This window comes from Tachysurus vachellii, chromosome 2 (genome assembly GCF_030014155.1).
Source record: "Tachysurus vachellii isolate PV-2020 chromosome 2, HZAU_Pvac_v1, whole genome shotgun sequence".
NCBI lineage: Eukaryota > Metazoa > Chordata > Actinopteri > Siluriformes > Bagridae > Tachysurus > Tachysurus vachellii.
In genome coordinates, this window is record NC_083461.1 from 23,474,905 (window position 1) to 23,499,944 (window position 25,040).

Here is a 25,040-nt window from a genome sequence, read left to right on the forward strand (position 1 = left end):
GCTCTGGCTCTTGATGTTAATGGACTGATTCCACCTTCCTGTCTCCACAGTCGCACACTGGCACTTGGGGCAAGACAGTCATCGAATACAAAACAACGAAAACAACTCGTCTTCCCATCATTGACATTGCTCCTATGGACATTGGTGCTCCCAATCAGGAATTCGGCATAGAAGTTGGCCCAGTCTGCTTCTTGTAAAAAGATAAATCTGGACATTAAAAATGTTGTTGTTTTGTTTCTAGCAATCATCTCCAAATCTTTTTCTATGCATTAAAAAAACCCCATTCGGCTGCAATCAGTCCACGTGCTTACACTTTAACATCCTTGAGGACGATGCTTGTTGTGATCTCGAGACGTTCTGCTTTTCTTTTTTTTTAAGAAAATAATTTTGAGGACCACTATTGCCAATCAGCGTCAACATCATGGACACTTAGAGAGATTTTTTGTGAGTCATTTGGCAACAAGAAAATAATATATACCTGTACTTAAACTAAAGTGTAAGATCACCCCCCTCCTACTTCCCCAAAGATTCCACAAATGAGCAAACAACCCTAAGGGCATGAGAATGACTTTTTTGCCGTTTTTTATTTTTATTTTTTCCACTGCAGAAGGACAATGAAAAAAAACACAAGTTCTAATGTACCATTTTCTGGTGTTGAATAAATCTGAAAAATGACAATTAAGACAATGTCTTGTTCTTCCAGCCAAAGAGGAAAAGATGTCAGCGTCCCATCACTGTGTCACACAGGCTCTAGGCTCAAAATTGTAATGGCTACCTCAGGACAACCAAATCATGTTACCTATGGGTGTTTGGGGGACACTAAGGCAGGTTATAACCACCCAAAAAAAGTGCATAAACAAAATAATACCACTAGTAACATTTGTGAAACGGTGCTACTTTAATCTCCAGGTCCTAACTGTGGTGTATATGTGTTTGACCCAAAGAACAGAAAATGATTTTCTTTTTTTAATTATTTCTGTCTCTTGTGCTTTATGGGACCTGTTTGGTGCTATTTCATCTTGTTGTCATTATGATGCAATTTCTTCTCTCATTATATTGTTGGCTGAAGAAAAAATAAAAGCTGAATGCGATTGTTCAATGTAGGTGAATGAAGTAAGTGGACCGATTGCCGGACATTTGATTCCCAGGTTCCCCGTAATCTTTGGGAAAATCTTTATTTGTGTCTGCACATGGCCTCCCGACTGTCAATTGTTTTTCTTTTTCCACTTCAATTGCGTTTTTTCCTTCTTTTTGTTTTTTTTTTCGTTAAATAAGGTGGCACAGAAAGAAAACCACAACCAGACACTTTAATGGTTCCAAACAGAGGATCTGTACTTATTTTGTACATGTATAATATTTCGAGATGTTTTTAATTATTTTGGATGCTGAAATAAAGCATGTTCAAAGTGGTCAAAGGAATGTTCGGCATGTCATCTTCTTGCCATCGCCTTCCTAGAAAATTAAGCTTAATCTTTACTGCTTAGATTCATTTAGCTGAATAATATTTGGTTTACTGGACTGACTGATATATTTGCACATTTGGGTGGACGTAGGACATGTTTTTGTCATGGGAATTATAAAAAAGGCACATTCTACAGGTATCTATTCATATATTTTCCTATATAAATATAAGAAATATATATATATATATATATATATATATATATATATATATATATATATATATATATATATATACATATAGATTTCAAATATTAGAAATAGAAACTTTTAAAAGAGGCACTTGGTGCACTTAAATCCACATGGTATTGCAACTTTTCTATAATGGCAGAGGAATAAAATCAGAGCAAGCAGAAAAAAAAAACTCCAGCAAATTGTGATCCTTCATTCAGTTCCCAAGAGCCAGATTTTCATTTCCTAAGAAAGCAGAAAAAAGAGCTTTATATTTATAGTTATACAACTGGATCATTCATTAAGTGAAAGATTTGAAATGAAATTAAATGAAAGTTTAAAAAAAAATAATAATAATAATAATAACAACAACAACAACAACAACAACAACAACAATAATAATAATATTAAAAAGAAGAAGAAGAAGAAGAAGAAGAAGAGAGATATGGATTACCTGGGCAGTGTGTCAACATTAGGCTCCCTGTAGAAAAATAGAAGAAGAAAAAGAAGAAAAAGAGAGAGACGTTCCAATAAATATTAAATCTGAAAATTTATGGATCACAAAAGGTAAGGAAGGTTCCACTGTGTTGCACATTTCCTCCATCAGAGGTCATTCAGATGCTTGAGCAGAATTGATAAAAAGAAAAAAGAGCAAACTGAAAAATTTGAAAAATTCCCTTAAATTTGAAGATAAGAATAATAAAAATTAAAATGGGATCATCTACATCTAAGGCAGTTTTGGTTAATTACCAAGGTTATGGTTATTTCTCTTGAGAGTGCCCTCTGCTGTCACATGGGTGAGTTACACTTTCATTTAAAACAGCACAAATATTCAAAAATTCAGTAAACACTTACTGCTGGGCCATGATTAGTGGGATATGGACGCTGTCTGAGGGATACTCCGGAGGTGCCCTATCCCCGGTTCGGGTGTTGAACATAGGCAATGTAGACAGGGGCTGTGGCACACTACTGCGGCTTCCTGCCATGGTCCTCAGCTCACTGCTGTTATCATGGATGGTGTGGTGATGATAAAGCTGGAGCCTGAGCGTTACAGATTACAGAGGGATGTGAGAAAAGAAAAAGAAGGAGAAGAAATATGGAAGGGAAGAGAAAAAGAAACGTGAAGAATAACAATAACACAAGAAACTGATAACTGGATAAACAACTGATAAAATCAGCTCAAGCACCTGCTCTGAATCCGAGTAAATACTGACATAACTTTTGAACTCGTCAAAACATCCATGAAGTTATCTAATCAGCCAATTATATGGCAATGGCTCACTATGATCAGACTCTTTCTTCATGAACATTAAGTGTAGCTCTTGACCTGTATCTGTATCGTGTTTGTCTTTTTTAATGTGAAGGTGTTCCTAATAAAGCGGACAGTGGTTGTATAATGAAAACTAATAACGTCATGTTGTGTACATACTCTGGAGTCATGGCATCCCGTTTCTGACTGGAAAAAGGAAAAAAAACAGAGCAGTGGAATATTAAGTCTGTGTAAACTCAGAAACGTTGTTTATTTCAGAAGTATTTTACAGGTCAGGAATGAAAAGAACTTACACTCCTTCTCTCCTGCAGCACATCACGTAAGCTAGAAGGAGGCAGAGGAGGATGGCAAGAACGAAGGGCACAATAACTGTAACAATGTAGTCAGGGATAAAGTCTCTCTCAGGTGGAGAAGCAGGTGGGATAAACTCTCCACCCCAGGCCAGAATTCCTGAACCTACGGTCGGTGCCGGAGGAGGAGCAGGCATGGAGGAATTAATCTGAGGAAAATAAAGGAATGACTTTGAGTGTGTGTATGTGTGTATGATTGCGCTTGTGATGTTGAAGAGTATAAACAGTAGCCTTGAGTACAGAACTCAGCATTTCACTCTGACTTCATTCAGGAACATTTCTGTCGTATTTGACTTTTATAGATCATAAGACTACTGGAGGTGGGAATGCAACCTGGGTGGAACACCAGAACACATAGACACACACACATGCACACAGCGAGAAACACACACACACACACACACATATATATGTCTGTATATTTATCTGTATGTGTGTGTTTGTCTGTGTTTTATATATATATATATATATATATATATAAACATAAACACACAGACACAGACAAACACACATACAGATAAATATACAGACAGACACAGATACTGTACACAGACAGACAGACAGACAGACATTCAGTCACACAGACAGACAGACAGACAGGAGCCATTTTTAACATAGCCATCTGGAGAATCCAGAGGAAACCAGAGAAATCCAAGCAGACATGAAGAAACCTACAGACATACAGAGACTCACACAAACAGTAATGTGATTCCAGGACAGAACCGAGGACCCTGGATCAGTGAGACGGCATCACAGCCCATGGCACTGCCACGTAACTCAAATATACGAGTCTTACGGAAATATGCCTTCTAAACCTTCACAGAAAATTTCCATAATCTTTACTTTCACTGTTCACTCTTTCACAAGCTACACATAAGCGTTCATACACCGGGCTCAAAACCGACCACATAATCCTGGGATTTTACACTTAAACTGTGACGACTTCAGTGATATCAGTGATACATAATCTTAACCTGTTTTTCAGAGATCTCTGCTCACACTTATTCCCCACCAAAAAGAACCGGGTGCTGGTTCAAAATTGGTTCCACTGGCGAACCTTCTAAGAACCGATTTGCCTTTCCATCGGCTAGAGAGCCGTCACAGGGCCGAGTCTGACGTCACTGTATACGTGTCACGTGTCCCAGCAACTTTAGCGCAGCAGCGGCAAACACAAACACATCAACATTGGCAGATGTTGCTTTACTGTTAATGCTCATGGCTTTGTGAACCTACATTAGCATCCAAACGTAGCGAATCCAACGAATACGTGCAGCTCCATGTAATCTGTATAAACGGAGGTTGTTATCGAGAAAGTACATAACGTTATTTTATCATTAACACAGAAAAAAGTTAGCCTTAGCATGTAGCTACTTACTATCATGTGTGCTGATAATGTATCATATCGCGGTAAAGTAAAAGTGTATTAAACATTAGTATACTTAATGTACATTATCAAACGTGCTAACAGTAGCCCCGCCCACAAGCGGTTCTTAAGTGTAGACCAGCAACGTTTTGGTGCTACTTAAGAACCACTTTTCCTGGTTCAGAGCCGGTGCTTAGGCTGTCGAAAAAGAAAGAACTGGTTCCAAATTAGGCTCTGGCTCCGAACCAGCACTCTAAACTGCCTTGGTGGAAAAGGGGCATCTGTGATGGTGTAAAGACTTACCAGAGCTGACTTACACCAGGTCACACAGTTAGCAGGGATACTGCAAGAACTGCAATCTCCGCTGATCTTCCCTCCAGCCTCACACTCTCGCCGATGATCTGCTGTCTGCAGCCTCAGCAGACATGTGGAATAGGGTTGATCTGACCCCAGCTTCACATATACACTAACACACACAAACACATACACCTTTACACATAGTGAGCCTTGATGACGATGTAGATTGTCTTCCATAAAGGTCTTTACGAATGAACTGTTACTATAGAAACCATGACCTATTCGAGCGAGAGCAATAATTGTTTGAGAATTTGATATTTTTAAACAATTCACCCCTCATAGTGTCCTGGCAGAGGCAGAGGGACACGTCCACCACGGTCCAGAGCAGAGGTGATGTTCACATATTCGAGCCGATCTGTTCCCCAGATCATCTGGATGTCCTGCTTTATCTCTTCCTTAATGTCATGCGGTAAGACCTTCTCAATCTCTCTCAGACCGATGAAGAATTCAGCCTGGTAAGGCATCCGTTTAACTGGAAGCAAAAACAATTCATTTCAATTCAATTGAATTTTATTTGTATAATTTGGATTTTAGGATAGAAATTTGGATTTATCCTTAATGAGTAAGCCTGAGGCGATGATGGTGATGAGAAAAAATGATATGAGGAAGGAACCTTCAGAGGAACCAGACTCAAAAGTGAGTGTGATTATAAAATTAAATTCCATATAACTTTCTATAACTGTTTACTATGTGGGGAAATTCATTTTAGTCTTAACATGAAATCTGTCTGTGGCTTTGTATCGAGTACAGTCCAAAACTACACGCCATGGTTTCTCAGTGGTATCATCCACAGTAATCTCACGGAACTCCAGACTGTCCATGTGACTCATTTTCATCAGCAGTGAGAAGCTCCAACCACGAATAGGACGTCAGAATAGATCGGTCCGGTTCGGAAAGCGGAAGGGTTTGGTTATTTTATTTAAAGGCCATATTTATGAATGCTTTATTTTGCTCACCTGACATTTATGTTTTTTTATTATATTTCTGTTGAGCATTTATGTTTTTTAATGTTTTTAAAGATGTAATGTATTTGATAATGTAATAAAGAAAATGTATTTTCCACAAACTCCACAGACTTTGGGGGGCAGGGTGGCTTAGTGGTTAGCACGTTTGCCTCACACCTCCAGGGTTGGGGGTTCGATTCCTGCCTCCGCCTTGTGTGTGTGGAGTTTGCATGTTCTCCCCGTGCCTCGGGGGTTTCCTCCAGGTACTCCGGTTTCCTCCACCGGTCCAAAGAAATGCATGGTAGGTTGATTGGCATCTCTGGAAAAATTGTCCGTAGTGTGTGAGTGAATGAGAGTGTGTGTGCCCTGCAATGGGTTGGCACTCTGTCCAGGGTGTATCCTGCCTTGATGCCCGATGAAGCCTGAGATAGGCACAGGCTCCCCGTGACCCGAGTAGTACGGATAAGCGGTAGAAAATGAATGAATGAATGAATGAATCCACAGACTTTCTATCCCCTTTTACAATAGATGTGTGGGTTTTAGTTTTTTTACCTGCAGGCCCGACATTTATAATAAGACGGTCCTTTACAGTATCATAACTTCGTTTATTTGTCACATAAATCTGTGGAAAAAGAAGACAGGCATCAGTAATATAAAATAGTGAATTCAACATTTTGTTCAGTTGAAGTTTTCATACCTCTATGATGTTCTTGCCCAGGTCCTGGGGCAGCGGTGTGCCGTATAGGAAGCCTTTGTCGTACAGATGACGTTGTGTGAAGCGCAGCCAGTGGGGCAGGTCTGGAAACTGCTGCTTGTTGCACTTGAACATCAAGGGGTCATTATGCATACGTCCTGGTTACACAGAGGGAGACCATGTAGGGATACAGGCAGGAACTTATAGATATGTGATGTTCCAACAATCCTCCTGGAAATTCTGTAAGCCCCACTGAAAGGTGTTGGGTGGGATTTGGCTTCGTATTCAAATTAAGATGCGATCCAAAGCAAACAGTATCACTAGCTGGTTAATGTTAGCTAGTGTGGAAATATTAATAGAATAAATTCAGCCGATTATGTTATATTTCCCAATGCAGCTTACCATAGTGGTGGAAGGGTTCAAACTCATTCTGGTAGATTTCTCTCTCTAGTTCATACACAAACAGTTGGCCCACTGGGGCGTGCACTAAGATGTCCGCTTGGACCACCAGCAAGAAAGTTGTACATACTGCGGAGAGATGAAATGATGCTTTATTTACGTTTATTCACTGGACGGAATGTTTTAGGTTAAAGCTTATACAAGCACAAGATGAAAGGTCCATTCTCTCTCTCTCTCTCTCTCTCTCTCTTTCTCTCTCTCTCTCTTTGCCAGTCTCAAGCTGGACTTCATTCGTCAGTCGAACAGACGTCTAGGTAAGACATTTATACAGTTTGTGAATAAGGCGAAATCAAACATTTCACATGGCCATAATTAAAAAAAAGTCCAAATACTTGCCTGAGAGTGTTAAAACCCAGTTCCCTCTGTCTGCCATCTTGTTTTGAAATGTGACTGACAAGAGCAGATGGACTAGACAGTGGCATCCCCATTGAGTCTAAAAGAGAGGCTATTTTTGCATCATCCATAAAGCCATACCAGAGTGTGTGTGTGTGTGTGTGTGTGTGTGTGTGTGTGTGTGTGTGTGTATGTGTGTGTGCTCTATTTTATTCCATAATTGGAACTGCACCCTTTGGTCTTACGAAGTAGACAGACACAGTGCCTGAAAGTGACTTTGGGTGAATTCTATATTTCATCTGAAATTTATTTATCAGGCAGAGAGGATGGAATATCCCAGAGTTCCTGGGAAACACTCTGGATCCACTATGACCTTGACCAGGATAAAATCCTTACTATAGATGAACAACGATGCAATTTCTAGCACTATGTTCAGTCTATCAGCCCTTTAACAAATGTTAATCTCCGTAAAGTTACCTATATCTTTCAGTTGATACACGAATTATCTATTTTGAGTGACAACTGAGTTTAAAAATGCTGCTATATGATTATTGGTAAAAAAAAATAATAATAGTAATTTTTTTAATGTCAACTAAAACAAACACTAACAAATACTCATGCTGAAGGATCAGCTAGTTTAAAAATACCCCACAGCTGCTATATAACTGGAATTAAAGCTAATAAAGTGTAAACAGTGCATCCATGATGCTTGTTCATAAGCTTCTAAAATTTGAAGGTATTATCCCACCAAAACCCACCAAAGGTAAAAATGCATCTATTCTCTTTCTAAGTGTGATTTGTTTTTGCTGTATATTTGTTATGTTCACAGTGGCTATTATAGCTTATCAAAAACGAGTGGAAATCATGTCATTTTTTTTCTATACTACATTTTACCATCAAATATAGGTAAAGTGTACGTCACCGCCCCCTGCCGGCGCTGCTTCTATTTGAAACCTAGTGTTTGTAGGGTTTATGGTGCTGGATAAAAAGATGAAGTTTTTATAGATAGCATTAAAGATAAAACAACTCACATGAAAGAACTTGCAACATTACTTTCATGTGTTTCATTTGATTTACTTACATTTTAATATGACTGAATATGATCATTCTGCTTCTACCTGCATTTAAGCCCACCTCAAGCTTCCATCAATTATTTATGATAATTAATGAGTATGTATTTTATTTATAAGTATTTATTTTCAGCTCAGTTATAAAAAAATAATAAATAAATATCCTCTTCTATTTGTAGAATACTACATAATAATGAATATTAACATTAATATTATATTTGTAGTATATTGATGTTAGCCTTGACCCTGATTCTAAATTTAGTCTTACACGATTGGCTGATGCATCGAATGATTGACACTGTCTGTTTGTCCCGCCTACTGGTTCTACAGGTCGTGTTTGAAGTAAATACGGTAAATAAAGAGTCGGTAAATGTATTACCGCTACTATCTAGTAAAGGCGCACTGTTGATCTACACGACACAGAGGGCATTTAACAGCCACAAAGATGAATCCCGGACTTTGTGTAGCTCTTGAGGGGTTTATTCGGTGATGCGTGAATTGAAGTTAAAGATATAAGTTTGTTCTCACGGCTTGGTGCGGACAAAAAACAGTAAGTTTACTGGTTTCTTTCACTTCTCCAAGTGTTTTTATTTCGCCAGGATGAAGACAGACCTGAGGAAGAAAACTGCTCCTACATACATACTGTTTCGCGGTAAGTTTCACTCTTTTCAGGAATTTATTTATATCTGGTTTTTTTCCTCTCCTTCACTTTGACCTGGTCAGTCTACATATGGTTTATAAATATAAGCTAGCTGCTAGCTGGTTTAAGCGACAAGAAGGTCTGTGGAGTGAAAAGGATTATTGACTTTGGCTGAATCCCAAATCGATCCATTCTCCCTATTTTAGTGCACTCCGTAGGGTACATACTAGAGGGGTTACGCTCTATATCTAGTGCACTACATATTGATTTAGGATTGAACCCAAAAACGGACAGTGAGGTGTTTTGTGTTTTTTTTTTGCTCTGTTGATGAAATGTGTTGCTCAACATTAAACTGAGACTCTTATTAAAACGTAATTAATTAAAATAATAATAATAATAATAATAATAATAATAATAATGTATTTCTTCTATAATTTATTTTCTTCTGCAATATTCTACCCAGAATGTCAGGGTTGTATGCTAGCATGGAGTTTATTTGGTATATTTAGTAGAGTATTATTGCTTTATTCTATAAATAACTATAAATATGTAGAACATGATTCTTAAAAAAATACAATAAATAGGTTGGAAGATGTATTAAGTGAAAACCGAGTTCCTGTCCAGAATTGCTTGTTTATGTTTAGATAAGCGTCTCGTCGGTCCTTCCATATCTAAGATCATTTAGGTGGGGCTTCGTTTAAAATGGGCGGGGTTTATTCAAATGAGAAACTATTAAAGCTCCGCCTATTTGCTCCAAAAAGCAAGCTTCTAGTGTAGAAGGTGTGGAGCTGATAAACAATGAAATTCCAAAATGTAGACGTCTTGCACTTTATGGTTGAGATTCAGCTCGGCTTAGATATCTACGAGGTCAGGAGTAAAGGTACTGCCGTACATCTGAGATACAGAGTGTAAGGCAAACATGGAACATTTTTAGAACAACGGCGAGATAAGTTATTGAGAAGAGATCTGGTAGAAACCTAAAGAAGCACAACTCCATGTCCATCTTTTGTTAGCGAAACTAAACTACTTTGTTTAATGCTCTTGGCCAGATGTGCCATGTTGTTTGATGTCACTTGCGTACCTGGGGTTAAGGAGTAGTGTTTCCTAGTCGCCTTGTAGACGAACGCGGCACTATATCTTGGCTTATAAGAACTCCTGGCTGGTTCAGCTTCCAGTGTGCACATCTGTAAGCAGTTGAAGCAGAAATCCAGTAATCACTCCCATGGATGGCACACGCTACTGTTTTTTGATGTCATACTTCTCTGTTATAGTCATTTTTTTAACATTTTGTTTTTTTCTCCATTCGGTTTTGAGCAGAATGCAGCTCGTTCCACTGAAGATGGGTGTAGGAGAGGAGAGGTGGCTGAGCCCAGGCGGATGAGCTCAGGAAGAATGCATTTGCCTCCGGTCGGCACGAACAGGTGTTGTTTCCTGGCCTGTTCGGCCCTCTGTGCTGTCGTGCTGCTGTTGATCCCAACCCTCCAAACGCCACAGCGGCAGGGCGAGCTGCCTCGACCTCTGCCCCATACCAGGCCTACAAGGGGAGAAAACACCACTCACTACAAAGGTGCTAGTAACTCCAAGCCCAGCAGTGACAAATCCCAAAGAGACTCAGTCAGTGCTGACTTCCACAGCTCACGAGCCAAGGAGCCTTTAGCAATGAAAGACATTTTTATTGCAGTCAAAACCACCAGGAAGTATCACAAATCACGTCTGGAGCTGCTTTTTCAGACCTGGGTGTCAGAATCCAGCGAGCAGGTAGGACACACTTGACTAACATTTTAAACATGGTAGAGTTAGTCAGCTGTTCATACAAAACCTACAAAAGTCATGGAGTCTGCAACGTGACATTCCATTTCCATGAGCTGGTAGGAGCCGAGAGTAGGAGTCTAGAACAAAGGTTTGTTTGGAACTAAACGTTATTCCTTTGCCTTTCTTTGTATCCCTGCATGCCTTTCCTGATTTGCTGCACACTGGGCTTTCAAAACACACGTTCTGTTGTTCATTTGAATTAATAAAATGACTTAACGGGGGCTGTGAGGCAGGAGCACGATGAGTCCAGCAGTTTTAAAGGTGCAGTTAGGGAGTGCCATAGGGGAGCACAGGAAGCAAAGCTTTGGCAACATGCCTACTGGGAAGTTTTAAAAAAAGCAAAAGTCGGGCGGCGAAAAAGGTTTTGTGTTTGTTTTTGTCCAAATCACCAGCTGAGGCACTGAACACGCTGAGGCACTGAACACACCAGGTCTGAAAGTTTGACCTGGTTGATTTACTGCAGACTGAACACGCTATTCATAATCACCTAAATGACGACTCAACAATCGGCCAGTCCTTAGTTAGCAAACAGGGTTGGCAAAGAAAATTCTTCATTTCTACTTTGGCTCCACATAAAATTGACTTAAGTGTTGAGAAACAGCAGTACCCAGAGAGAACTGTTTCGCAATCAGATTATGGCTCCCGGTTAAATCACACAAAGGATCTTTTCACAGATTTTTCCCCCGTCTCAGAGTGTCGGTGCATTAGTTTAGCTGCATAAAGCCACATACAGGAACCTATCCAGGTTTTAAAAAATCCTTTAATTTCAGCTTTCATCCAAAAGAAGCTCTCGACGTTAGAAGCATCCAAGATTATATAACAGAATTAATTTTCTGGAACTGAATCACGTTGAGTGTAAAAGTGTCAAAATGAGGCACTCTGAAAGAAGCTTTTGTTCAGGCAAATTACTTTGAAACAGCGTGCAGGTCAATCGTTTTTCTGTGGAGAACATGGACAAGAGCTTTGTTCCGGAGAAGACCGATTACACTAATGCTGAAACCTAGCTCAGACATTCGCAACCAACCAGTCTAGCATGTGATAGCATTTGAGTTCAGTCTAACATTTGATGTTGGATATCTCAGTGTTGCACCAAAGTGCTGTCCCAACCTTCCAGAAGCAGAGAGAACCACCTGTTTTATATTACTGTGCTCGTTCTTTGTTGATGCGGAGACATTTTCTGGGAAGATAAGTTTATGGAATGGAAGGAGTCTCCAGTGCCAGGTTTCACACCCACACGAACACCAGCTTTGGTGTTTAGAACCGAAACGATCTATTCGAAGAGGAATATGAACGATAAACAATGAATAATAATGGGGATGTGGGCGCTTAGTGGCTAAAATTCATCTTAGTGGCTTTATTCACCTGGAACAAGTCCAGATTCGCTTGTCATGTCACGGTAAGAAGAGCGGAAAATGTTTAAGCGTTCAAGTTCCCATAACGATGAAGTGAAGCACCTATTATGCCTAGAGTACGAACCTTTTTTTTTAATCCTCCCTGATGGCAATAGCTCAAGATGCCAACGCTAGGATTCATCATGTTTACGGCTTCACAGAACCACTGGTCCCTGGTGTGGATACCTCCGATTAATAATGTGCGTCTTTTACCCGTAGCTTAACCGGTGCTAGAGTTGAATGCCGCTGGGAATGCTAGTAACACTTTGCTGAGTTCAGAGCGAGGGAGAAAGACAAACGTTTGTAGCTCCAGCATGGGAGCCCATGTGTTTTAAACTCTATTGTTCTGACTTTTTCAGACATTCATCTTCACCGATGGTGAGGATAAAGAGCTGAAGAAGAAAGCAGGTAAAGTACAAAAAGCACACGGAGCTGCTTTTTTTAAACTCCCAATTAATCCAGTCAGCACAAGACATGATTTTTACTCCTCTCTCATCTCTGTGTTTTCTTTCCCCTTTTTATTTCATTCTTCCATCGAAGGAGGCAACGTCATCAACACCAACTGCTCAGCCGCTCACACGCGCCAGGCGCTGTGCTGCAAGATGTCTGTAGAGTACGACAAGTTCATCGAGTCACAAAAAAAGTTGGGTTTTTGGAATCACCGTAATAAACACATTCGGTGTCAGAGTTAGCTTGGAGTAGCAGCTTGGTCCTGGGTATAAATAAAAACAGGACAAGATGCACAGAGTTGGAGTCGACATCAAGACATACTGATCTTCATGGATACTGGGAAACTTTTTGGGACTAAGACCACTCCAAGCGAATAGAACGGACTTAACGTGCTGTATAGTAAAGCACAGCTTTTCAAAATGAACTATCCTCTGCCGTTACTTAGAAGTCTGATTATAGGCTTAGAACTATAGAAGCTTAACAACTGAATCCATGCGACAACAGTGGGGTGCGATTTCTGTAGCTGTACTTCTTTTGTGTCTTTGTTCTGTGCACTGGTGGCTCAGCAGTTTAGGCTCAGGGTTACTGAGCAGAAAGTCAGGGGTTCCAGCCCAATCACTACCAATCTGCCACCACTGAGTCCTTAACCTTCACTGCTCCAGGAGCGCTGTGTCACGTACTCTCTTACCCCTTTTCCACCAAAAAGTACCGGGTGCTGGTTTAGAGCTAGCACTGGTGCTGGTTCAAAGTTGGTTCCACTGGCGAACCTTCTAAGAACCGGTTTGCCTTTCCACCGGTTAGAGAGCTCTCACAGAGCCGAGTCTGACGTCACTGTATACATGTCACGTTACACAGCAACTTTAGAGCAGCAGCGGCAAACACAAACACAACATCAACAATGGTGGATGTTGCTTTACTGTTAATGCTCATGGCTTTGTGAACCTACATTAGCATCCAAACGCGGCGAATCCAACATGTACGTGCAGATCCATGTAATTTGTATTAACAGAGGTTGTAATCGAGAAAGTACATAATATTATTTTATCATTAACACAGAAAAAGTTAGTCTTATCATGTAGCTACCTACTATTGTGTGTGCTGATAATTGATCATATTGCAGTAAAGTAAAAGTGTATTAAACATTAGTATACTTAATGTACATTATCAACGTGCTAACAGTAGCCCCGCCCACAGCCCCTGACACAAGTTACTAGAGTCTAGAGTTAAGTCTAGACCAGCAACGTTTTGGTGCTACTTAAGAACCACTTTTCCTGGTTCAGAGCCGGTGCTTTGGCTGTCGAAAAAGAAAGAACTGGTTTTAAATTAGGCTCCGAACCAGCACTCAAACTGCCTCGGTGGAAAAGGGGCATAAGACCCCAACTCCCTATCAAGCTGGGATAAGGCATATGTGATAAAGGCTTTTTATTTATCAATAGTAACTACATTTAAAAATAACTGACCCCAGGACAGGATATCGCTGAGCAGTTAGACCATCCATAGGACCCACCGAGGTCGTTGTGCCTGTTCAAAACTGCACCTATTGGATGTAAAAAAAAAAATTTATAACTGTGTATATATAACCTCTATTGTGCGTTCTAGATGGTTCTGTCACGTGGACGACGATAATTATGTTATCCTGCCGAGTCTGCTGCAGCTGCTCTCGACCTATTCCCACACGCAGGATGTGTACCTGGGCCGGCCGAGTCTCGATCACCCCATAGAGGCTCCCGAGAGGGTCAGGAGCGATGGATCGGTGAGGAATTCCAACTCTCTTCCAGATCTTTTGAATCAATTCACACAAATCTTAAAATTTGTGTGAATTAGCCTGAACTGAAGCACAGGACAAATAGGAGTTGGATTATTTCATTGATTTATTTGTTTTTATGTACTGGGTGTAACTGGGTAACAAGTAGACAGGTTTGTTTCTGTGGGATCGAGGGAAACGTGGTGTCAGAATCGTCACTACAGGTGCTGTTATTGAGCAGTTGATGAGTAACGATTGTCAACATTCATATGCTTTCTTTTCCAGACCTCTGTCAAGTTCTGGTTTGCTACCGGAGGCGCTGGTTTCTGTATCAGTCGAGGCCTTGCGCTCAAGATGAGTCCATGGGCAAGGTACTCAAATACATAGAGTTCGAATTCAAATTCTTTCACATTTTAATGATATCCTCCACCATTCTGAATTTGCTAAACGAAAATTTTTGTATGTGTATAAACACTCACTGGCCACTTTATTAGGAACACATGCTCATTCGTGTCATTGTCAGTCAGTCGTGTGGCAGGAGCACAGTGCAAACCAAAATCTTACAGCTGCAAGGTCAATGGCTTCAGTTAATGTTAAGTAACACCAGAATGCGGTAAACCGTGGCATGGTTGTCAGTGCCAGGCAGCTAGTTTGGGTATTTCAGAAACTGCTGCGATTTTGAAGCACAACTAGTCTATACAGAATGCTGTGAGACCAAAACACCCAGTGTGCCACAGTTCTTCAGGAAGAAACACCTTGTCGATGAGAGAGGTCAAAGAACGACAATTAGACAGGTTAGAGCTGAGCAGAATTGCATGCCAGAATGCACAGTTTGAGGCTCAGCTGAAGACCACATCAGATTCCACTCCTGTCAGGCCACAGCAGGCACAGGCTCACCCACTTGTATGGATTCTTTCACCTTCTGCGCAAACTCCATGAACGAGCAGGCATTTCTATTTAAGAAGCTAGCGAGCTCAGGCGTTATTATTAGCATCGCTGTTGTTTCTTTGTTGCAGTCTGGGGAACTTCATCACTACAGCAGAGAAGATCCGTCTCCCAGATGACTGCACGATCGGTTACATCATCGAGGCGCTGCTGGAGGTTCCTCTGGTACACACCGACCTCTTCCACTCACATCTGGAGAACCTGCAGAGGATGCCTGCTGAGGACATCCTCAAACAGGTCTCTCTTACTTTTTTTTTTTTTTTTTATTAATCGCACACGACAGAGAGGCTCGAGGGAATGAGGTATGATAGGAGGTGATTTCAAGAGTAGTACAGTAATGCTAGAAGATTAATGACGTACAGTATGTGGCCCTTACAGTATATAACAATGGCACTCGGTGTTCCATTAACCTTTACGTATATTGACTTACAGCTATCACACCCCTTACTGTGTAGTAAAAGATACAATACTCAGAACTATATATATCTCTTTCTCCTTCCATAAATGAACGTTATCTTGCATGACCTTGCAGAACTCGACACAAAGCTGTGTAATCTTTCACTGTGGTTTTCTTTTTACGGTCTGCTCACGTTGCGTTTGCTCCCCTCCGTAGGTCACCCTCAGCTACGGCGGTTTCGAGAACAGGAGGAACGTGATACCTGTTGCCGGAGCGTTCTCCTTGACCGAAGACCCTTCACGGTAACATTCTACAAGTTCACTGAGAAGAATGTTCACTGTATCAACAAACGGTGTGACGTAATTTGCATCAACATTACTTCCTTGATTTACATATCACTTGCACATTATTTTTTCCCCCTTTTTCAGATTTAAAACCGTTCACTGCTTACTTTATCCTGAGACTGAATGGTGTCACCGTAGCAGTCATCGCTGACCTCAACGCAATCTTCTGGAGACAAAGCAAATATCTCCGGTCTTGTCTGAACTCTCGATCCCAAAAGGCAACTTTCATGCATTAATACATCTGACTACCAGGCTGATGACCCTGTCAATTGTTGTTTTTTTTTATATATATATATATATATATATATATATATATATATATATATATATATATATATATATATATATATATGAGGAGGAGGTCTGAGGAGTATGAGAAATGCCAAAAGAATATCCTCTTGAGACCTGATTGTCCTCATATGAGGACATAACATTTTATCACACTTCATTGTCTATATATATTTATTGTACCAACCTTGTATGAGGACTGTTGGGTATAATTCTTTTGCCAAACTGCTTCCTTGAAAACACTGATTAAATTTATGGTTATCAGCTATGAATTAAGAGAAACAGTCAGTAGAAATTGTAATGTACACAACAGTAGCATACGGGTCTCAGGAGGATATACATTAACATTTTTAGTATTTTCCCCCAAGCTTATCACTATCTGTTTTTCTTTTTTTTTTAATTCGTGCCAGATCAAAGCTTTTATTTGCTGAAATTAGATGTTCTTGTAAGCATGCCATGCAAGAGGAAATATCAGTTTAATCTCTTTGGGAGTCTGGTGTCACCTCCAGAATGACTCAGAAACAAAAATAGAAGTCACGAGGACCTTTTGAATAGGTTGCTGTTTAGACAGGACTTTAATCCATGGGCTCCTGGAAGCCTGGAGATGAAAGCTACAGGATATCTGAAGTAGATTTTTACTGTGATGATAACACGAATGAATCGAGTCGTCACTTGCAAGGTTAAGTCCAAGTACGGATTCATACACATCAGCTGTCCTAAAGGTAAAAAGAAAAATGTCTACTGTGCATTATAATGGTTGCACTAAATGATGCCTTAACACTAACATATTCCAAAAAAGCTGCCAAAATGTATGTATTTTTTTCTACATTTTTAATAATGCTTCTGCACAAACATGGCTTTTCATTGCTGGTCAGTGATTCATGTGAACTTGCCAAAAAAAAAAGACTGGGGTATTTTACTTTCTTAGTTAGTGATGACAACAATGTTTAAACGTGTGAACAGAAGAGGATTAAGCAATGCCAAGCTGCTGCCATATACTGCTGCTGTTTGCCTTTTGTCTTGTCTGTCTCTTCTCGTGTAAATAAACCATGATGAATTTTTTTAAGTCTTTATTTATCGACGTATTGCAGTTTTTTGGGGGGATGAGTTAGTGTACATTTATACGGCCAAAGGTTTGTGGACACCTGAGCATTCCGACATGGCCGTAGGGATTTGTGTCATTCGTTTGTGCTGGGCGAGGAGTCAGGGTTTTGTGAAGGACACTCAAGATTTTTCACTCCAACGTTGGTATATCTTGTCTTCATGGAGCGCTGTGCTTTGTGCACAGGGGCATTGTCATGCGAGACTAGTTTGGGCCTCTTAATTCCAGTGAAGGGAAATTGTGAAGCTAAGACATTCTGTACAACTGCATGCTTCCACCTTTGTTGTTTGGAGAAGAACCACTTATAGGTGTGATGGGTGTCATGAACGTTTGGCCGTACAGTGTAGCTCATCTATTGTATATAGTTAAAGATATAAACTATATGTAAAGGATAGAATTGAGATTCAGTCATTGAGTCAGTTCTCACGGTTGATGTGTTGGAAGCAGGTAAAAGTGGGAAGTGTAAGGATCAGAGACAAGGTTTACCTACCAAAAGGGCATTAAGGGAACTAGCTGGTTAATCAGTAACAGGGTCATATGCAGCCAAGTCTTGCTGATGCACAGGGCTAGAGAACGCTAGAATGTCTGGTCCGATCCCACAGAAAAGCTACTGAAAGTATTAATGCTGACTATGATATAAAAGTGCAGGACACACAGTGCACCACAGCTTGCTGTGTATGGGGAAGTGTAGCTGCAATAAAGTCCATGCTGACCCCAGAACTGGATCATGGAGCAATGGAAGATGGTGGTTTGGTCTGATGAACAACATCATCATCATCAAATCCATCATGTGGATAGAGTTCATGTGTGTTAGAGTTCAAAGTGTTGATGTGGCCTCCAAATTCCAAAAATATCAACCCAATCAAACATCTGTTTGATGTGCTGGACAAATAAGTCTGATCCGCAGATGCCCCCGCCTTGCGATGTGCAGGATTGAAGGATCTGCTGCTAACATCTTGGTACCAGATCCCACAACACAACTTCATGGCACTTAACTCGTCGGATCACATGGTGGCACAAGTAGAACCTACACAAAGGCATGAATGTTATGGCTGATTAACCCAAGTACCTGACAATCACCGTAAAACCTTGTGTATATTCACCGCACAAAAAAAGAGCAACCCTGATAACAGGTTGGTTAGAAATCCGAGTAAATGTTTAACCTGGAGTGAATTTCAGTGATTTAGTCCATTGTAAAAGCACAAGCACTTTGACCCTCAAGTTACCCTTGAACTTCCCCTAGACATGACCCACCCCACCCCGCTGTTTTCTTCCTCCCTCCCCCTTCCTAACGCCCCACCCTCCCCCTCTGCATAAGCCTTGCTCTCAGCTCAAATCCACTGCCACGAGGGAGAAGGTACATCCGAGACACTTTCATGCTTTTTAAACAGCTAATAAATGCTAACATGCTAACTTCTGGTTTCCCCTGATTGTCTCCCCGTAGCCATGGAGATCTCGTTCACCGGCAAGCGCGCGCTCGTCACGGGAGCCGGAAAGGGTACTTATTTTTTCCCCTTATAAAGACAGGGACATGTATACAGACGACGAGTTTTCTAAACTGAATCGTTTCCTTCATGTGTACAAACGCTTTAATTCCCTTTAATGACTCGCACTGACAGGAATAGGACGAGCCACAGCTCTGGCTTTAGCGCGCGGGGGCGCGGAAGTTGTAGCGGTCACACGCACACAGGCCGACCTGGACACGCTCGTGCACGAGGTACTAACCTGTTAAGTGGTCACTGAGCCGGCCGCGGCACACCACCGCTAGGAGATGAGGCTACATCAATTTCATTGTAACTTTTAAGCATTAAATCCTCTAAATACACGGTTATGTTATATATTGTTTGAAAGCTTAGACTCTTAGGATTTTATTAAGCCCACACACAAAGCATAATATGATTTATAGCAGTCATAAAAATGTAATCAAGTTGATAGTCACCTGAACTAGGCGGCGCTAGTTCAGTTTGTTTACTTACCTTTAAACTCTTCCCTTTCTTCACTGGGGTAATATTTTCCAAAACAAATATTTTTCATAAATCCCCAAGAATATCTAAGCCTTTTAATCCAAAACGCTTTGCTCGCCTCACAATAATTACATTTCTGACCGAAAACTGTAAACAGTAGTTCACTTCCGTCCATTATTTCAATTGTAGAAAACTACAATTCGGTGTCAGATTTGTAGTCCAGACTCTTAGGAATCAAACAAGCCCTCACATGAGCCAATAGGTGCCCGTAGGGCAGAGATAGACAGCTTAGAAGCCAATGATGTCTCTAAATTCTATTCGGAACACCCTCCGTTTGTTTGACATTTGTTCCAGCCAGTAGCAATTTCATGATCCGGGACCCTGATATCTCTTTTGCCAATAAGGAGACGATTCCAACGAGGTGCGACACGGGCCATCTGGCAAGGGGGGGCTGCCAGCTAGAGCCCTGTGAAAACAGTCATGACGCAATTCTCGAGCTGTATTGCGCAATCCTAGAGCGCACACACAGAATTCCTGTGTTTTTTGAGCAGATACTACTGCCTAGTGGTCTAGTCAAAGGGGTTGAAAGGTTATAGGCCTTTCAAACTCTTGTTTACTCTTGTAAACAAGGTTTATTTGGGGGCAAAAAATGGGCAAAAAATGAAAAACGCACAGACATATCTGTAGAAAAAAATTCATATAAAATCCATTTTTGAGTCTTTTGACCAATTTTTTTCTGGTGAAAGCTAAGACATGTGGCTATGACCTTGAGTTTGTCTTTAGCTCCTGACATGTGTTTACAGTAGTGTTTTTTTTAGTCAGTTTACAGTAAAATGATTTGGGCGGAAATGAAACCCTCCATTCTAGCCTCTGTAACTCTGTGCCAGTAAGGCCTAGAATCACCCTGATACTTGTATCTGAAACTTGAGATTGTCTTCTTTCCAATGAGACCAGGCACACCCCTGAGTCAAAGTATGTGGGAGCTGTACCACTTTTTGTTTGGGTATGTCATGTAGGCGAAAAACATGAAAATCTAGGGAGTAACCTGCTAATTAGTAATATTTTATTTCAGTAAAAACTGATCCGGAAATCTTTTTATAATAATAATAATAATAATAATAATAAAGAGGGTAGTGTACGCATTTAAATAAAAAACATAGGAGATATATTTATGCCCTGTTTATATCTGTCTATCATTCTGTCGATCTATCTATCTATCTATCTATCTATCTATCTATCTATCTATCTATCTATCTATCTATCTATCTATCATTCTGTTTGTCTGTCTGTCTTTCTATATATCTGTCTGTCTGTCTATCTTTCTGTTGGTCTATATATCTATCTATCTAGTCATCAGGAAACCTCTTTGTAAATCCTGTTCTAATATTTTAACTGATTTTTGATACCTTCATCTTCTCCTCATCCCCAAATCTGCAGTGTTCTTCCATTAAGCCTGTGTGTGTGGACTTGGCGGATTGGGATGCTACTGAGCGTGCACTGAAAGACGTGGGTCCTGTCGACCTGCTGGTGAACAACGCAGGCTGCGCCATGCTGGAATCCTTCCTCGAGATCACGCAGGACAGCTTTGATGTGTAAAGACATTTTCACTTCCATACTTACATATAAATATCCATTCCACAATCTCACACTTTTCGACATACCGTGCTTGATCTGTAATTGCAGGTCTTTTGGTGTGAACGTGAAAGCAGCCCTACATGTTGCGCAAGTAAGAGGGTGGAAAAATAAGAAAAGAAAAAAAACAGAACCAATACTTTCTCATAAAAATGGCATTTTGACTGTACTTGGTGTTTAAATATAGATTGTGGCCAAAGGAATGAAAGCAAGGGGAAGTGGAGGCTCCATCGTGAACATCTCCAGCCAAGCTTCACAACGTGCCTTTAAAGACCATGCTGTGTACTGTGAGTAAAAAAAAGGTCAAAATAATTTTATATTATTTTAATATAAAATATAAACATGTATAATAGAAATACAGCAGATTTAATGAAGTCTAGAATGAAGAACCGGAGGCTTCACCTCACACTCCGCACTGATCAGGTGCTGGACCTGAAAACTGGTTTCTATATAGTTAGGACTTTGTATCTTTATTAATCTATAGTGTCTGTTCTCGTTGGAGTTTATAGTGCAGTGTTATGAGTGTTATGGCTTCTACTTGATTTATGATTTGTTTATTGGGACATTTTGTGACTTTATTAGGTGCAATATATTAGTGTGTCTAATACACTAGCAACTCAGCATATTTAATACCAAAACGAAAAGGGAACAGCGCACACTGAAACAAAACTGAATAGGGAACAGCTCACACTGAAACAAAACGGAAAGGGAACAGCACACTAGAACAAAACTGAATAGGGAACAGCGCACACTGAAACAAAACTGAATAGGGAACAGCGCACACTGAAACAAAACGAAAAGGGAACAGCACACTGAAACAAAACTGAAAAGGGAACAGTTGTTTACATGCACAGGAAATAGGATCGTAATTCAAATGAAATAATAGGTTTATTCGTTTTACTTTTAAACCTGTCACTTCCTGTTGCCTCGTACTTAAAATATATCCGAATATACTGTTATCTGACATGGATATTTGTTCACTGTTCATTAAGGTGCAACCAAAGGAGCACTGGACATGCTGACCAAAGTGATGGCTCTGGAGCTGGCGCCGTACAAGGTGAGTCGCCGATACCTCATTAATACACTCACATCTCGTCAGTTACTCCACTGCGAAAAACATCTCAAACATCTCAGCAAGCTTTGATTTCATAGAGTGTAGGTGTGATCTCAGTAAATCCAGTGTCGGTTAAATAAATGAGTTTTCTCCCCGCAACAGCAAGCCTAGTGATGGTCTAGCTTGCTGTTATAAATTGGTGGCGGTTTGTTCCAATGGAGAAAAGGAAACTGATTTAGTGGACATTTTAAAACAGGATAAACAAACATGTGTGTGTGTGTGTGTGTGTATATATATATATATATATATATATATATATATATATATATATATATATATATATATATATATATATATATATATATATATATATATATTACACATGTGTATTTATACATATACATGTGCGTGTGTGTGTATGTATGTATGTATATTATTATTTTTTGTATTATGTATTATTTTTTATTTTTAAAGAGTATAGTCCCATCTCCTGCTCAATGGACAGAAACCCAAGTGTCCTGACTAATCTTATAACAGACTTTCATTCATTCATTTTCTACCGCTTATCCGAACTACCTCGGGTCACGGGGAGCCTGTGCCTATCTCAGGCATCATCGGGCATCAAGGCAGGATACACCCTGGACGGAGTGCCAACCCATCGCAGGGCACACACACACTCTCATTCACTCACACACTACGGACAATTTTACAGAGATGCCAATCAACCTACCATGCATGTCCAAAGTGTTGGGGATATATATATTTTATACTTCGTTTCTTTGTAATAGGACACACAATAAAATTATACTATATAATCTGAGAAGGTTAGGTAAAAAGAAAAGAAAAAGAAAGATGTTTTTGCTTTCATATGAGCCATTAATCACCACTGTGAGGTGGGAAATTTAATCACAATGTAGTTCAGTTCTGACTCAAGCCCAAAGCAGAAGGAAATTTTCTGGCTTTGTTTAAAAACAGTAAAATCCCTTAGTTAACCCAGTAATACGTTTTTTACCTGTATTACTGCTGTAATGTGAAAGATTAGGCGGGATACTGTTGGGTTTCTGTAATTAGTGTGTGTGTTTCTAAATTCTTGTTTTTTTTAATAATACAATTTGTGCAGATCAGAGTGAATTCTGTAAACCCTACTGTGGTGTTGACAGACATGGCAAAAATAGGATGGAGTGACCCCGTAAAAGCTAATGCCATGATCTCGCGTATCCCGATGGGCAAATTTGCTGGTGGGTTATATGACTTGGGTCAGGTTCATGTAGTTATATACAAAACACTGGCCTATATATCTATCTATCATTTTATATATATATATATATATATATATATATATATATATATATATATATATATATATATATATATGTATAGGCCAGTGTTTTGTATATAACTACATGAACCTGTAGAACCTAGATATAGATATGCAAATATATTATTTATTATAAATAAGTATTTTCAGTTATACGTAATATCTGTTAAGATAATTTAGCAATTTATGTTGTTTTGTTATTACAGAAGTGGAGGATGTGGTCCACGCCATACTGTTTCTGCTCTGTGACAAGAGTGCCATGACTAACGGAGCGTTCCTGCCGATAGACGGAGGCTTCCTGATCTCTTAAATCGGAGTCCTTTTGTGGAAATCTCCAGAAGATTTGACGGAGCTTGAGGGGAAAATAAACAGCACTACAGTGTACTCCACATGTGTATTAAATGGTTTTTGTAGCTTCTTGGCCCGTGATATTAATTCACAGTCGAGTTTTTGGGCATAAACTTCATACTTCATGATGTACTGCCAAGACAAACTATTATAGGGAGGTCAGAGGTGCTAATTTTTCTATTGTACTGAGTAACTGTGAAAATCTATAACACTGTAATGAAGGATCATAAAGTCATCGAGTATTAAATAAATGGACTAAAACTAGTATGTGTTGTTTTATTACATTTTGTTTGTGTAGCACTTTTTATAATGAACGTTATAGATCGACGGCTAATGAGCAAGTCGGAGGTGAAGGTGGTGAGAAAGAAAAGAGGAACCTGTAACCTTCCTGAGTAGCACAGGCCAAGACGCCCGACTTTTCCCATCTACCTGATTCCAATTGGCAGAATGGGACACAAGTCAAAAGGCATTTCCATTGAGTTATGGAATGCGCTTGGAATTTTGTTATTGAGAGACCCGATTGGTGCGACGCTCCGACATCTGACCCTTAATTCAAATCACTGACAATGAATGAAGCGTCAGAGTTAAGAGTGAAAGCCTGTCACCACATTCCATTCATTCCATTGATCAAAATCGTTTGGATTTGGCCAGTGATATGGAAATTCAGGACAATGCTAATCGTAATTTTTTATTATATGAATTTTTATTTTAATATATCCAGTATGCTTTGTTTTCATCCATCCATACTCAGTAAGCTGGAGCTCCTCTCAGGTCAGCAAGACTGGAACATAATTGTTGGAATCAAAAGCTTTTGTTGTCCTTCAGCTGCTCCCTGTTTGGGGTTGCCAGGATTCACCCTTCCTGATTCAACCCTCATATATTCTCCAGGCTTGGGACGGGTACCAAGAGTTAACCCTTAAATGTTTGGAGCATTTTGAGCTCAGAGGCCCAGCAGTGGCAGCCTAGCAGACCTGGGATTCAAACTCAGTAGTCTAACACCTTCCACTCCACTCTAAACTGAATGGTTGATATACACGTGTATAGATGTTCATAATAAAGTGGACAAAGAGTGTATCATTCAAGATTTGACCTTAGCAGTAAATGGGTTCTTTTGTACCAACAGTATTACAAGTGTGCTT

General features: G+C 40.0%; 4 protein-coding genes across 6 annotated transcripts in view; 3 read left to right on the top strand and 1 right to left on the bottom strand.

Annotated features, from left to right (window-relative positions):
• Window positions 1–1,415, top strand: part of col1a1b (collagen, type I, alpha 1b) — a 19,104-nt gene extending 17,689 nt beyond the window's left edge. Inside the window, exon 51 of the mRNA XM_060863886.1 lies at window positions 51–1,415. Coding sequence (XP_060719869.1) covers window positions 51–197 — 147 coding nt within the window. The 3' untranslated portion in view covers window positions 198–1,415. The remainder of the gene's footprint in view (window positions 1–50) is intronic.
• On the bottom strand, window positions 362–19,815 carry sgca (sarcoglycan, alpha). 3 transcript variants are annotated; one of them, XM_060863890.1, is made up of 11 exons: window positions 19,562–19,812; window positions 7,013–7,138; window positions 6,614–6,768; window positions 6,469–6,538; window positions 5,246–5,444; window positions 4,919–5,081; window positions 3,196–3,401; window positions 3,062–3,088; window positions 2,488–2,673; window positions 2,087–2,113; window positions 362–1,878 (listed from the first exon to the last, which is right to left on the bottom strand). In XM_060863890.1, exons 1-11 carry the CDS (start codon window positions 19,722–19,724, stop codon window positions 1,872–1,874), a joined length of 1,329 nt encoding a protein of 442 aa, XP_060719873.1. In that variant the 5' UTR covers window positions 19,725–19,812; the 3' UTR covers window positions 362–1,871. The 3 variants fall into 3 exon arrangements, with proteins under 3 accessions (XP_060719873.1, XP_060719875.1, XP_060719874.1); XM_060863892.1 differs by lacking the exon at window positions 19,562–19,812 and adding an exon at window positions 7,406–8,541; XM_060863891.1 differs by lacking the exon at window positions 362–1,878 and having other exon boundaries at window positions 2,083–2,113; window positions 19,562–19,815.
• Window positions 8,876–17,556, top strand: rfng (RFNG O-fucosylpeptide 3-beta-N-acetylglucosaminyltransferase). Its single transcript, XM_060863893.1, has 9 exons — window positions 8,876–9,124; window positions 10,430–10,870; window positions 12,675–12,723; window positions 12,856–12,958; window positions 14,365–14,518; window positions 14,795–14,880; window positions 15,526–15,691; window positions 16,068–16,153; window positions 16,280–17,556. Exons 2-9 carry the CDS (start codon window positions 10,490–10,492, stop codon window positions 16,344–16,346), a joined length of 1,092 nt encoding a protein of 363 aa, XP_060719876.1. The 5' UTR covers window positions 8,876–9,124; window positions 10,430–10,489; the 3' UTR covers window positions 16,347–17,556.
• On the top strand, window positions 18,876–24,165 carry dcxr (dicarbonyl/L-xylulose reductase). The gene is made up of 9 exons (XM_060863894.1): window positions 18,876–18,942; window positions 19,030–19,083; window positions 19,205–19,302; window positions 20,987–21,141; window positions 21,233–21,275; window positions 21,369–21,468; window positions 22,174–22,238; window positions 23,356–23,473; window positions 23,760–24,165. The coding sequence occupies exons 2-9, from the start codon at window positions 19,032–19,034 to the stop codon at window positions 23,861–23,863; spliced, it is 735 nt and encodes a 244-aa protein (XP_060719877.1). The 5' UTR covers window positions 18,876–18,942; window positions 19,030–19,031; the 3' UTR covers window positions 23,864–24,165.
• Window positions 24,166–25,040: the final 875 nt, after the last annotated feature.